The 14249-nt window shown below is 38.2% G+C and overlaps 1 protein-coding gene across 1 annotated transcript in view; it reads left to right on the top strand.

The window, feature by feature from the left end:
• Positions 1-4703: 4703 nt before the first annotated feature.
• The window catches only part of LOC139957549 (PDZ domain-containing protein GIPC3-like), a 30588-nt gene continuing 21042 nt past the window's right edge, over positions 4704-14249 (top strand). Inside the window, exons 1-2 of the mRNA XM_071955291.1 lie at positions 4704-5357; positions 7040-7400. Of these exons, the coding sequence (XP_071811392.1) occupies positions 4950-5357; positions 7040-7400 (769 nt within the window). The 5' untranslated portion in view covers positions 4704-4949. The remainder of the gene's footprint in view (positions 5358-7039; positions 7401-14249) is intronic.

The following is a 14249-nucleotide window of genomic DNA, read 5'->3' as shown; positions in this document are numbered from 1 at the left end:
GTTTATTGACATGTTTCTGTATGTCATTAGTGTTTAAATAAGGTCTGTATTGGTCCCAAATAGAGCATGCTATAATTACTAGAAGTTTTCAAGAACATCCTTCCCTGGAGGTCTTGACTTTCCAAATTGTTATCAGGCATATTACAAGATGACTGACTGTCCTGATGAGGTCAATTTCCTCCAGCGTGATAATAAAAACAGTTTTAGAATTTTGACCAAAGGATATTTGAAAATCTGGCATATTTGGGATCAATACAGCATATACCTTTAACTCGAAAGAAAATGCATTTTTACAAACTAGTTACCGTCAACTGCTTTATGTTGAGGTAATTTCGTATCCCGTTTCTTTGCTTTGATTATTTCTGGGTTTTTTTGTGTGGTAAAAGCCACATAGCAATCACGGTGGTAGAAGATGTCCTCAAAGCTGTCAGGCTGTTTTCTGTAGGTGGCTAGAACTTTAAACCAACTGATTGGGGTGAACCTTGTTAATGACCCATCCTTCCCCAGCACAGTTGACTGTAAATTTGTGAGAAGTCATCACCAAACTATCAGAGAAAATAGCGAAATAAAACAAAGCTGAAGACATGGAACTTGACTTGTTCACGTATTCATAATCATAGCTACCCCATATAGAGACCTTGGTGCAGTGAGGCACAGCGGCTGCTTTCCCAGTTTCTTGGCCCATGGGATATAGAGGCTAGGCCAAGTGAAATCCACTTGAACAGATCCTAGTAGTAACCAAAAGTATTCGGTGAGTAGTTACAGGAGGTCTTTATTGAAAGAGACTCATCTCTGCAACCTTCTAAACATGGTCTCGAAGCTGCTAAAATAGGTAATTAGGGGTTTAGGTATGATCAAGAGGAACTTCAGTTTTCTGAAAGAGGACATAGTTGGCATGACGTTTCGATCCTATAGCAGGATCTTCTTCAGAGGCTAAATGAAAAATAACGTACAGTAACAGAAGGGTCAGAAACAGATAGGTTAGTGAGCATAGTGAACACAACTGAGAGATAGATGTAAGCTTAGGGATTAGTAGACAAGGGATGGAGAGAAGAACGAAAGAAACATGAAAGAAACCAACAGAGGAAGAGAAGAGGTAAGCTTAGGGATTAGTAGACAAGGGATGGAGAGAAGAACGAAAGAAACATGAAAGAAACCAACAGGGGAAGAGAAGAGGTAAGCTTAGGGATTAGTAGACAAGGGATGGAGAGAAGAACGAAAGAAACATGAAAGAAACCAACAGGGGAAGAGAAGAGGTAGAAGATTAACAGAGTAGCTAAGTCGGGTTGGGGACTCTACTACAAAATACAAACACGTTTTAAGTGATCTTATTTCAACGGACATTTCTTGAGAAGTTACTACAATTGAAGCTGTTCAATGGGCTGAGCAGCTGTGTGCGCTGCTAGCCTGTATAGCCGTTGACTGTTGGAACCCAAAATAGAGGTCATGGGGTCTAGCCTGGTATTGGCAAGGCTGGCGCATTAAGCGTAGAGCACAGTGTTCTTGAGTCGTATAATGATAACTTGACAAGTTTTCACAGTAACTATTTTATCAACAGAAAAGAAAATAACGAAAGAAGAATTTTTCTCAGCAAGAATATTTTATTCTTTGCCAGTTTGTCAAAGAAAGCCGTGACAAATTGTCTCGTCGAGCTGGACATTGCTCACAGCCTTATTACTTTTAAAAGCCTAAGCACATCAAACTTAGCATTCGGCAGCTAAGTTTTTTTCAAGTTGAATACAATCAGTTCATTTTGCATGTAATGTTGACAGAGCATGAATGAAAGGTGTGATGTTGTCTGAGTAAATAAAATACAATTATTCTCCTTTTTAAAATACTTACATGCTTTCATTGTGCAGCAAAAATATGCACTCAGCAGAATTGTGGGACTAGAGAATATATGTTCTTTACTGCGTATATCTGTTTGGAATGTACTGTGTGTGTGTGTGTGCGTAACAACTATTTGAAGTTGAAAACATAGCCAGTAACTATCACCGCATGCTCTGTCATAATTTAAACGGATAAAGAGAGTGAAATCTGGACATCGCACAAAATGGAAAGTATTAAACATTAATTCATGTGTTTGAGTTAAATCTGTTAAGAAAATAGAGCAATATAGAATTTAGGTGATATTGTAATTAACATAGTAACTTATCTTGTAATGAATGCCAGAAACAATATAAAAATTTAGATTTATAAGTTCTTTTCTTTAGCTGAAGGACGTATTGACGTACATTGATTGCATGTCTACTCTTACGGCTAACAAATACATACTCATCACTCCCATATAGTTACAACCGTGGATTCCAATCAATATCCCATCTACTGCATGCCACAACCTGTGGAAATCCTGCTACCAACAAAAAACCTCTGAGAATTGGTCACAGAGGCTGGAGTGGTTGGGAACTTAAATTCATCATTCCGTATTTGAACCAATGCTCTTGTAACCCTCCTCAATGCCCGTGAGGCAGATGACTTGCTGCATCCGTGTAAAGAGGCGCCCTCTGCTAAGGCACTTTTCGAAGCATAAAATCTTAGAGCAATGCAAACCTGCAAACTGGCTCACAGAGCCCTAACCATAACCCTAACCCTACTTATGTTGGTGGGATGTTCTAACTGGGCCTGTAATCTATTGATAATAGTGATACAAACTAGCCTAGTAAACCTATATCTTTGGTACATGTCAAAATCATTGTTAAGTTCAAACGGCTGCCTTCTGTCTCTAAAAATTCTCTCTCTTTGTAGAATTCGGCGATAATTACGTTGTTGACCAGCTTGCTGATACAAATGTAACGCCATTTGTGCAGAAGTACATAAAATTCACATTTTATTACATGTACAGTACAGACTAAACAAATTGTAAATCAATGGTTTACCATAGTAACGAATCATACTTACGAGTAATCTGGATCACTACTTCATTCATTTATTTGTTTCTTCACAATATAAATACAGCGAAAATAACCAAGTGACAAAACATATCAACAACAGGGAAAATTGTTAAGGTACGCATGATCGGATTGAACTTAAGCTTGAGATCATTCGTAAGTTTGTTTGTGGAACGGAGATAAGTTTGATTTCAAACTTACGCTCGATAAGGTGACTTACGCACGATTGATCAAACTTAAGATTAAGCGTAACTCTTTGTGGAACGTGGCCCTGTAGATCATAGGCATAGGAGCCTACTATGATTTGGGAGGCTGTAATATATAACGACTTGCCGAAAAATATAACCAACATTTTTCGCACGCGTTCAACATGTTAATGTACATATCATATAGGAATGCATCGGTTATTACATACAATCATACAATCATTTGCTGTGTTTTTATTGGTCGGGGCAGCAGCCCCCCCCCCCCAGCCCCCGCCTCATACGCCTATGCTGTAGATATAAAACCATAGAGCAGAATATAAGAACTTACATTCTGCTTTATGATATAAACAAAGTTTGGGCCGGGTCAAAAGGTCACGAGAAGCAGTCCTGTGATTGGTCAGTTGCCCAAAATCAGGCATGTCCCACAATAAATTGAAATACCATCGTTTTACTGCATATTTTACAGTAATGTGCAAGAACTGTTTTGTTGGCATAGTGAATTATGAATCTTATGATTATTCTCCTCATTTTAAGCTTCAATCACACCACTCACCCAAAAAAGTGATCAAAGGAAGCGAAAAACAGGACGTGGAAGACGGCTATATGGAGGTGTGGGTGTAACAAGTAACTTAATGTAGATAAATGCTTACAAATTCGGATTAACACAGTTGCATGTTGTCGAAGAATGGCACGCAAGGCTTCTTTTTGCATCCAATTTTTTGGTTATGTGAACCAGTTAGGATTAACAATGTTTTAATGTAACTGTCTTGGTTTGGCGACAGGCGTGGTAATAGTAATAATAGTGGAGGTGAAAAGGAAAGGAGGGATTATATGGGATCACCTGTGAATGTGGAAGGAAGATTTTCCTATCTAATTGTGATGCATTCGCATCCAATTAATGCTGTAGACTGCATTGCTGACAATTTTTTTTTTTGGGGGGGGTGGGGTGGTTGAATTTGTTATCCTTCGATCTCTGCGAATGGGCCTAAGTTTGAAAAAATGTTAATCGTCATGAATCTGATAAATTACTTCACAATAATGCGAACAAATTCTTTAGACCGTTGAGATTGAATGCATATAATTTGAGGGGTTTTTTTGGGGGGGGGGGGGGATGGGGGGGTCGGTGAGTGATTGTTTTCAATTATCGTCTTTTCCTAACGTGTAGGTCATGTGAGTACATGCTTTGGTGCTGTGATGTTTTGCATTTTTCGAGTTTGCCATTATTAATATGAATTTGAAAACCTTGAAGACCTGACTTGGTCTTGTAAGGCAGGTGTGTCAACCTGTGCAAGGTATTCTTACCTCAATGGCAGCCCATAGGATACGTCATCGTTTTCGCGTCTAACCAAAATGAGATACAGCTGAAGGAATTAAATTTTAAATAATTAAGTATAGCACTGTATTCATATTAATATAGCTTATTAAATATTTTCAGAGAGATTGTTGATCATTATTTAGGCCTATAGATAATTTATCAATGCAAATAATGTGCATAGCAATTTTCTAACTTACGTCATTTTGAAGGATGAAGTTTTTGCACAACCGCCTATGTACACAATTATACTGCGGCAAATACTACACTGTTTGACCTACGTATACAGCACGGAAGTACAGAGCTCTACACTTCTGTCTGTGACGAGGACCTTCAGGCATCGGTGGCCTTATACTAGTGTACACTTCAGCACAACTCGTTAGGCCTGCCCAATCGTAGGCGAGACCCTGATGTGAAGTGGACGAATTTTAGCTTAGGACGTGTTTCGTTAATTTTTTTGTATTATCTTATCTTCGATGTAAGAATTAACTCATTAATTGCTGAAAGTTTTCATCCTTGCCGGGCGTTGTAAATTTCCGCGAAATGCCTTTCTTTAATAAGTCTAAGAAGACCGACAAGAAGGGTCTCTCTCGCACCAATGGCAGCGGTACGCACAACGGTGAAGGCACTAGGCCTAATCAAGAAGATCCCACATCATTTGAGCCACTTCCTGTGACGCCTCAACAAGGAAGCCAAGCTACCCACCAACGTCAGTCCCAACCATCGATGCAGTCAGGCACACCTAATGTTGCCCCACCACCAAGTAAGACAGGTGTCTATGGGAACGCAGTGCCATCTACCCCAGCAGATGCAAAACCTAACCCGACACAACCCTTGGTGTTTCATACACAACTAGCTCATGGTAGCCCTACAGGAAAAATTTCAGGATTCACCAGTGTTAAAGAGCTGTACAAGAAAATTGCTGACGAATTCAACCTCCCTGAAAAGCAGGTAAAATTTTCTTAGCAAAATTACAAGTTAGTATGTTGGTCCATCATCGGCCTATAGATGCCAAGTACAGACAAGGTAACTTAATCTAGCAACAAACTTAATCTAGGCTTGGGGCCTAAGTCAGTCCTACACCTTACATTACAAGGCTACAGAGCAGGATGGATAGATCAACAGAAAAACTCTTGCCAGAAATATAGGAGACTGAATTCCAACTGGAATTGACTGGAAAATCAAGATATTGTTTCATTTGTGTAAAATAAAATGGCATTTTGCCATTAGTAAAAGATAATCTCAATAGAATTTCAGATGAACTGTGTGGTACTATTACAGAGCTACAAAGACATTGCAAATAATGGGCAAAACCCACACACAAATGTAAAATTAAAATTCATTTTGGGCTGATGCCTGGATAAAACTATTTTTTTTATATTAAAGCCCTTATTAAGTAACATTGAGTGTTGACTACCCCTGTGTTAACTGCAGCTCAGTTTCTCCAATTTTCCCGGTTCTGAATTTTGATCATCCCACTGTTTATATGACAAACCAGTAAATGCTTCATATTTGAATATAGGTGTCATAACCAAAATCAGTGTGGCAAACCTGTTTCTAAGAAAGCCTTTCATACTGTTTTTGTCAAAACTCTTTAATTTTTTTTTTGTAGATCATGCAATTCTGCAGAGTTCAATGAAGTAACACAGTAACTCTATAAGACTTTTTCAACACTAACTGACAACAAAATGAGTCTTTACTGTGTGTGTGCATGTGCGTCATGTACATGCAGGTCGAGCAGGTCATTTATGCACTTGTATCTTGCAGGATAACTTTAAACATACCCTCTTGTACAGATCTTTAAGATAAAATTGCCTTAACATGAAATTCTATGGTCAGTTTTCTTTTCCAGATTTTTTGAGTTTTGCATGTTTGATGTTCAGATTATATTTTTTGCTGGAATGTTCTAAGTCATTGTGAGTGGTAGTCTTGGCCAAGTCATTTGTAATATTCTTTTTCTCATGTGCAAACTGTACATACCTCAGAGTCTGTTTCTGCCTACCACGAATGTGCTTGCCCACTGTATTTTACATGCCCGAGGATCTGTCCAATAAAAACGTCTTGGACATTTCTCCAAAGAGGGGCGTGAAACCGTAAAATCTTTATTGATATTATTGTTAAGAAATTGCGTGTCATGTGAGAACATGTTTCTTCCACAACAATTAGCGACCCTCTCGCAGTGTACAAACCAATCTAAGGCCAAGTGATTGTTCACTGCGGGAGGCAGGGCTTGAATAAACTTATTAAGGTTGTGAACCCATTTGGCAGATTTGATTGGTTTCTTCACTTTTCCGAAGCAAATCTACCCCCCAAAAAACAGAAAGTGAAAATAGCGAAGGAGAAATGTGCAAGACCCTAGTAGGGAAAAGTAAATGAGGATATTGAGGGCGCACTATAAGTATACACCACAGAGCTAACATAGAGAAGCTTTCGGCTGGCTTATACTGAAGCAGTTGCCTATAGTATCATATGTTGAATAGTATACTATGTGAGTGGTTGAAACAAAGCTCAAATGTCATTGTTTAGATTTAACCCTCCAGTTTATTACTGCACATTCTGACCTGATAGGAGCCTGTACCAATGTACTATACATGTATTGTTTTCAACAACTTTTATTTCATTTTTCTAAACAGATTCTCTTTTGCACATTAAACTCATTCAAAGTGGACATGGACAATTTGCTTGGTGGTCAGATTGGTCTGGATGATTTAATTTTTGCACATGTGAGAGGAGAAAGGAAAGAAATAAGTGTGCAGAAGAAAGAACCAGCCCTTGGGCTAACAATAACTGACAATGGAGATGGGTTTGCCTTTATTAAGAGGATAAAGGAGAATTCCATCATGGACAAAATTGTGGATGTGGGAGACCACATTGAATCAATCAATGGTAATAGTATGCTGAAGTGCAGGCACTTTGAAGTAGCCAGGATGCTGAAGGAATTACCTGTTGGAGAAGTATTCACATTGACCATTGTTCAACCAAGAAGAGCATTTGGTAAGCCAGCAATTATTTAAAACTTCTGATAGTATTTTTTTCCCTTGTTGTTAATTCATAAAATCATTTATCCCAAACTCCCAAGTACTGTTTGACATCATAGTTTTAGTTGATACAGAACTTGTAAAGCCCTGAGCAACCAATGCATTTTTTGATCTGTAGCAGAAACTCAAGCAGGGTATCAGTCATAACTATTAACAAAAGCTAATTTGCTAGGAATTAGCATCTTAATTTCCACTTCATCTTACATCTCAGTGAACCATCTTCCAGCCTCTCTCATCAAGGGGACCTAGGGTTATATATAATAACAAAAATGTAATGCATGCACCAACTGTTGATTCTCGCAAGTGTCATTTTTCAGTGTTTGGGAATTAACCAACATACTGTACTGTAGTTTACTGTGAGGTTAAATTGGATTCAATATATTGAGAAGCTGGAAAATTGCCTTTGAACATTTAGTGTAAATAGGGTGCATGGCACTACTACAGTTTGTTACTGCAATTATGGTGCATGGCACTACTGTGTTACTGTATGATGGTGAATGGTACTACTGTACTACAGTATGTTACTGGAACGGTGGTGGATGGCACTAAGTACTACAGTATGTTACTGTAATGATAGTGAATGGCACTACTACAGTATGTTACTGTAATAATGGTGCATGGCACTAAGTACGACAGTATGTTACTGTAATAATGGTGCATGGCACTAAGTAGGACAGTTTGTTACTGTAATGATGGTGCTTGGTACTAAGTAGTACAGTATGTTACTGCATGATGGTGGATGGCACTAAGTACTACAGTATGTTAGTGTAATGATGGTGCATGGCACTACTGAGAACATTACTGTATGATGGTGAATGGTACTACTACTGTACAGTATTATGTTGCCTGTAATGGTGGGGCATGGTACTATGTTGCTGTACATAGTTAAGATGCATAGTACTCAGGGCTGTGCATTAAGTTTTATCACAACTTGCCCGGTCGGGCAAGTAGCTTCCACAATTAACATACCGTGATCATTTTTTAGGTGCCTTGAAATGACAGAAAATAAAGGGAGACTGTTAGCACGATAAATATTTATTGTAATATGCACTGTTGTTTGTTTACACTGTCATGTGACTTTTATGTCTTATACGGATGATAGTGATGCTGTACATTGTGATGTTAATGTTTATTTGCATTATTGTTATAAGAAATGTTTGCAATAGTTTTTTTCGTGAGAAAATTATTCATTGCTATTATTGTCATCTACAGTACGGTCACTGTACAGTACCTTTGTTTTTGCACATGATTGTCATGTCATTACCACATGGTTGCTTGTTGAGATCATAATCTCTGTTTGTCACTGCCTTTCCGTTCTTTGGAACTTAACTTTTAAACAATGCTGCATTGTTAATCTAAGTTTCAGTATTGAAGATTGCTTTGCCATGCTTTTGAAAACAGAACCAACCTATCAATCCTATTATCCTATACCTTGCAGTAAGTAACATTTGTTATATCTTACACAGCCTTGTTTTGGAATTCACTGAGGCTACACAAGGTTGATATTTTCATGAAATGTACAGTCAGTGTTCGACTTATGGCCAAAAAATTGCATAGCAACCAATTTTGACAATTGCTATACAATATTTTTGTTGCATAGCAGTTCCCCAATATTGAATAGCAGTTTTGAAATTACCACAAAATGGACCAAATGTTGGCGATCAATGTATTAACTAGAAAATGTTTGTTTATTATTATTATTTATTAAGACGATCCATTTCTTTAGCGTCAGTTAAACTCAGATTCATTTTCGATTAATATCCATGGAAACCTGACTCTCCGTAACATCTAAAAACACGTCTACGGCGCGCGAATATAAACCAATGACCTTCGTGAACCTTGGCCTACACACAGCATTAGTGCAGCATATATACACTGTACTAACCATTCATTTCCTCAAAGGCCTCCGTGAAAACCTTGAACATGATGCATACAGTAACTGCACAGTTCAGCAGTGTTGGAAAACCTTGTTCAATTTCCCGCGAACACACTGCCGATTTCCCGCCGGTGTTCGCCTGCCTAGCACGCGTAACGTGCGAGCATAAAGGCGTGGTGTCCAGGGGCCCGTCTTAGGGCTATGGTGGGGTCATGGGGTAGAACCCCTCGTGGGGATCCTGGGGGCGAAAGCCCCCGAAAATTGTTGTCATTTTTTGCGATGTCTGGCGATGAAAAATTTCGCAGTTGAGGATGCAAAATACTGACAACTTTTTTTATTTAAATTGTCACGAAACTGATGAAAATTTTTAAATGACAAGTTAAAGTAGCTATATTATGTTATAAAATGAAAAGAGATTTAATCTGTCTTTCAATCTTTAAATAGTGCAACTTACAAAACTTCCGATATTATGAAACAAACAACGTTCAGCAAAGCCCCGTTTCTAGACTGCCTAACAATGAATAGCGTGCACTATGCGTACATTTTTGCAACTGCAGTGTTTAACCCTATACCCAACTACTGTACCACGGTACATGTGCTGCGAATTTGCCCAGGTACCTTCCCAACAACTGTGAGCTCATCCCCTGTGTAACACCTGTTTGTTAACATTTTTTTGGCACGTTGCCAGGGAACCTTTTAGTTACGCGAGATCCGTTACCGCCGAGGTGGTTAGGCTATTTGCTTTACACTTTACTATGGTAGGATATTATTTTTTCAGGTTTTTTTTTCGCTATACGGTCAAGTGTATAAGTTGTACATTGAGTATAAACTCAATAAATTATAACTTCTACATTGTGATCGACAGTTCGTAAGTTAAGGTTTGAGTGTTTGCTCCCAAATCTGACTAGGAATTTGTATCGCACAAATCGGCACAATGTGCGATGCTGATTTGGAAACGTCTCGCAAGTTTGTCGTTTTGGATCGCATTTTGCGATGCGATACCGGAAAAATCGAACACTGTGTACAGTGCAAAGCAACTTCATTCGTTCTTATAATTATAGCTACACAAATGAAAGTCATGTAGTACAGTATGTACGTATATAATTAAACAATTACCCCTTTCCTTATAATGTGGTATGTGCCGTATGACCATGTAGTACAGTATGTACGTATATAATTAAACAATTACCCCTTTCCTTATAATGTAGTCATGTAGTACAGTATGTACGTACCTGTATTAAACAATCACCCCTTTCCTTATAATGTGGTATGTGCCGTATGACATGATACGTCACTACTTTGTTCCAACTAACTGTCGACTGATATCGTTTCCAAAGTGGAGCTTACTTCTTCTCATGCCATGGAAATACTTTCAAAAGTGCTCGCTTATTGGCGAGCACGACTAACAATCTACTTGCTAAAATACCAATTCACTCGCCACTTTTATCGCTTTAAGTCTCCAAATATAGTAACAAAAACTACAACATTAATACTTTCCGTAAACTACTGTAAGGTTAGGCAGATAGGTACATGGTGCTACAGAATGCACATTGGAAAATTATACTACTGTGAAGTATGAAATTAAAGCTTCTTCCAACAAAGTAAGTGAAGAACATCATAAAACATGTTGCAGAAATCATTAATATCTAGCTACTGTAGGCCTAGTTTGTCTCAAACAATTCCAAAGAACATCGGCCAAAATACCTACAAAGGTAGCTTGGCTTCTGCAGCATTAGGGCTCCTGTAGTATTAGTCACAGTAGGTTTGCTCAGGTAAGCCTACAGTATTTCACTGCAGCTTTGAGCCGCTTCTCGATTAGCGACTTTTTCTTGTCTTTTTAAATGAAAATGGTGCAGGAGGAATGTCACTGTTACTCCAGGACACCGCCTATAAAATCAATATCTTCTTTTACACAACGAAAATCTAAGGTTGACAAACCATCTTCCACTCCCAACAATGTGACAAGAATCTAAGGTTGACAAACCATCTTCCACTCCCAACATGTGACAAGAATCTAAGGTTGACAAACCATCTTCCACTCCCAACATGTGACAAGAATCTAAGGTTGACAAACCATCTTCCACTCCCAACATGTGTTTAGTGAAAATCTAAGGCCACTCCCAACATGTGACAAGAATCTAAGGTTGACAAACCATCTTCCATTCCCAACATGTGTTAAGTGAAAATCTAAGGCCACTCCCAACATGTGACAAGAATCTAAGGTTGACAAACCATCTTCCACTCCCAACATGTGACAAGAATCTAAGGTTGACAAACCATCTTCCACTCCCAACATGTGACAAGAATCTAAGGTTGACAAACCATCTTCCACTCCCAACATGTGACAAGAATCTAAGGTTGACAAACCATCTTCCACTCCCAACATGTGACAAGAATCTAAGGTTGACAAACCATCTTCCACTCCCAACATGTGACAAGTGAAAATCTAAGGCCACTCCCAACATGTGTCAAGAATCTAAGGTTGACAAACCATCTTCCACTCCCAACATGTGTTTAGTGAAAATCTAAGGCCACTCCCAACATGTGACAAGAATCTAAGGTTGACAAACCATCTTCCACTCCCAACATGTGTTAAGTGAAAATCTAAGGCCACTCCCAACATGTGACAAGAATCTAAGGTTGACAAACCATCTTCCACTCCCAACATGTGACAAGAATCTAAGGTTGACAAACCATCTTCCACTCCCAACATGTGACAAGAATCTAAGGTTGACAAACCATCTTCCACTCCCAACATGTGACAAGAATCTAAGGTTGACAAACCATCTTCCACTCCCAACATGTGACAAGAATCTAAGGTTGACAAACCATCTTCCACTCCCAACATGTGACAAGTGAAAATCTAAGGCCACTCCCAACATGTGTCAAGAATCTAAGGTTGACAAACCATCTTCCACTCCCAACATGTGTTTAGTGAAAATCTAAGGCCACTCCCAACATGTGACAAGAATCTAAGGTTGACAAACCATCTTCCACTCCCAACATGTGTTTAGTGAAAATCTAAGGTTGACGAACATCTTCCACTCCCAACATGTGTTTAGTGAAAATCTAAAGGTTGACGAAGATCTTCCACTCGGCCACTCCCAACATGTGTCAAGTGAAATCTGCAAAATTGTTGCAAAAAATCATGGCTGCGAGTGACAGCAATCTTGTGGCAAAACTCCTTTAATGTTTGTATTGTTGCGAGGTATGACCAACTACAGTACATGAAGAAAATGCCTCAATATTAAATCATTTAGGTGTACTGGTAATAATTTTTGTATTGTTGCGAGGTATGACCAACTACATGAAGAAAATGCCTCAATATTAAATCATTTAGGTGTACTGGTATTCTGACCCAAAAGTTTTTTTTTTTTGTATTAACGAATACTATCCTACCATTGTTAGTGTATGGCACAGTGAAGTCTTACCACCTCAGCAGTTCCATGCTTTGCTTTGTCTGTGAAAATGATTTTACCAAAATGACAGATAGTGGATTGTAGATTGCTTTTCTGTATATCAGCTCTAAAGGGGTCTTGTGTCATTAACTTACAGATTAGTGTGAAACTTGCAATTTATATACTGTAGTAGTTACAACTTGTTAAAAAGTTTCCTTAGTATACTGTAGTAAGTCAGTTTAGTGAGCTTTTTAACTTCAGATATGGATTTACATGTTTATTGTTAGTCGTCTACTTGGGCCGCTAGTATGGTGGGCCATCAGTCTCAAATCGTGGGGAACCAAATTAAACTGGTATTAGTCAATTGAAATCGACATCTACCAGTTTAAATGGATGATATGTCAATTTAAATTGGTAGAAGTAAATTTCAGCAGCTAGAAACTGGTATAAGCCGAAGAAAATTGGTATATGTTGATTTAAATCGGTTTATGTCCATTCCCCCATGATTTGACACTGATGGCCCACCATACCGCTAGTACTATACCCAACTGTTTAGGGGTTGCCTGCACAAAACCAAACTGTCATGATTTTGATGTTCAACAAAATGTTTTAATTAATTGGTTTAGAAATGAACATATGAACACAACATGTTTATGAATGCTTTGAAAACATGTCCTTTGAAAACTCAACCTGTTCCCTGTAATATGAATTTAAGATTTTTAAATGATGCTTTCGCTGTGTGTTCACAAATGGAGAATGCTCTGTGAAAGTTTGTGAACAACCTCCTTACATATATGAACAATTCCTTTATACAGTATAAGGTGTCACTACAGTGTGTTGCTGATACCTATAGTGCTAGTGTTATTTATGGTAGTACATGGTAGTACTTCTGTTTAATGGTGAACAGTGCATGGCACCAATATCTTTCTATAGTAGCTTCAGTTTGTATCGAATCATCCATCAGTCAGGTCAGAGTCCAGCTAACGTACAGTTTACAAATTACAGTATGATACGTGTGTTAGACTTCACACAGGTTTGTAGTCAGTAGTGACTATTGTATCAGTATTAAGTAAACAAAAAATGACAGTATTAGTTATAATGTTAAACTGTTTGTCATGTAGGTGTTGCCCATACTAGATTTCTCTATATAGGGAATGGAGAGAACAGATGTTAATAGCAGAGAATCTTTCCTTGAAAAGCAGCTTCCTTTTATTTCTGGATGCTCTTCAAAACAGTACATATATCCAATCAGTTCATCAGCTGATTCTTTCAAATAATGAACTATAAAGTAAAAACAACTAAACAAAGTACTGTAAGCAAATCTCAGGGTTACAAAATATGATTATGAATAATGCTGATAAAATGTTGAGAGTCATACTCATTGCTCGCATTGCTCATTAATGTTTATTTCTTTAACAGAATATGTAAGGCACTGTCCATGGTTGTCTACAAGTTTGAAGTCTTTTCTGAGTAGTACTGTAGTATGTATGTTGATATTGTTGAACAAGTGCAAACAGCTGCTTTGGAAAAT

Source organism: Apostichopus japonicus, chromosome 2 (assembly GCF_037975245.1).
Source record: "Apostichopus japonicus isolate 1M-3 chromosome 2, ASM3797524v1, whole genome shotgun sequence".
NCBI lineage: Eukaryota > Metazoa > Echinodermata > Holothuroidea > Aspidochirotida > Stichopodidae > Apostichopus > Apostichopus japonicus.
This window is presented reverse-complemented; position numbering and strand designations above follow the sequence as displayed.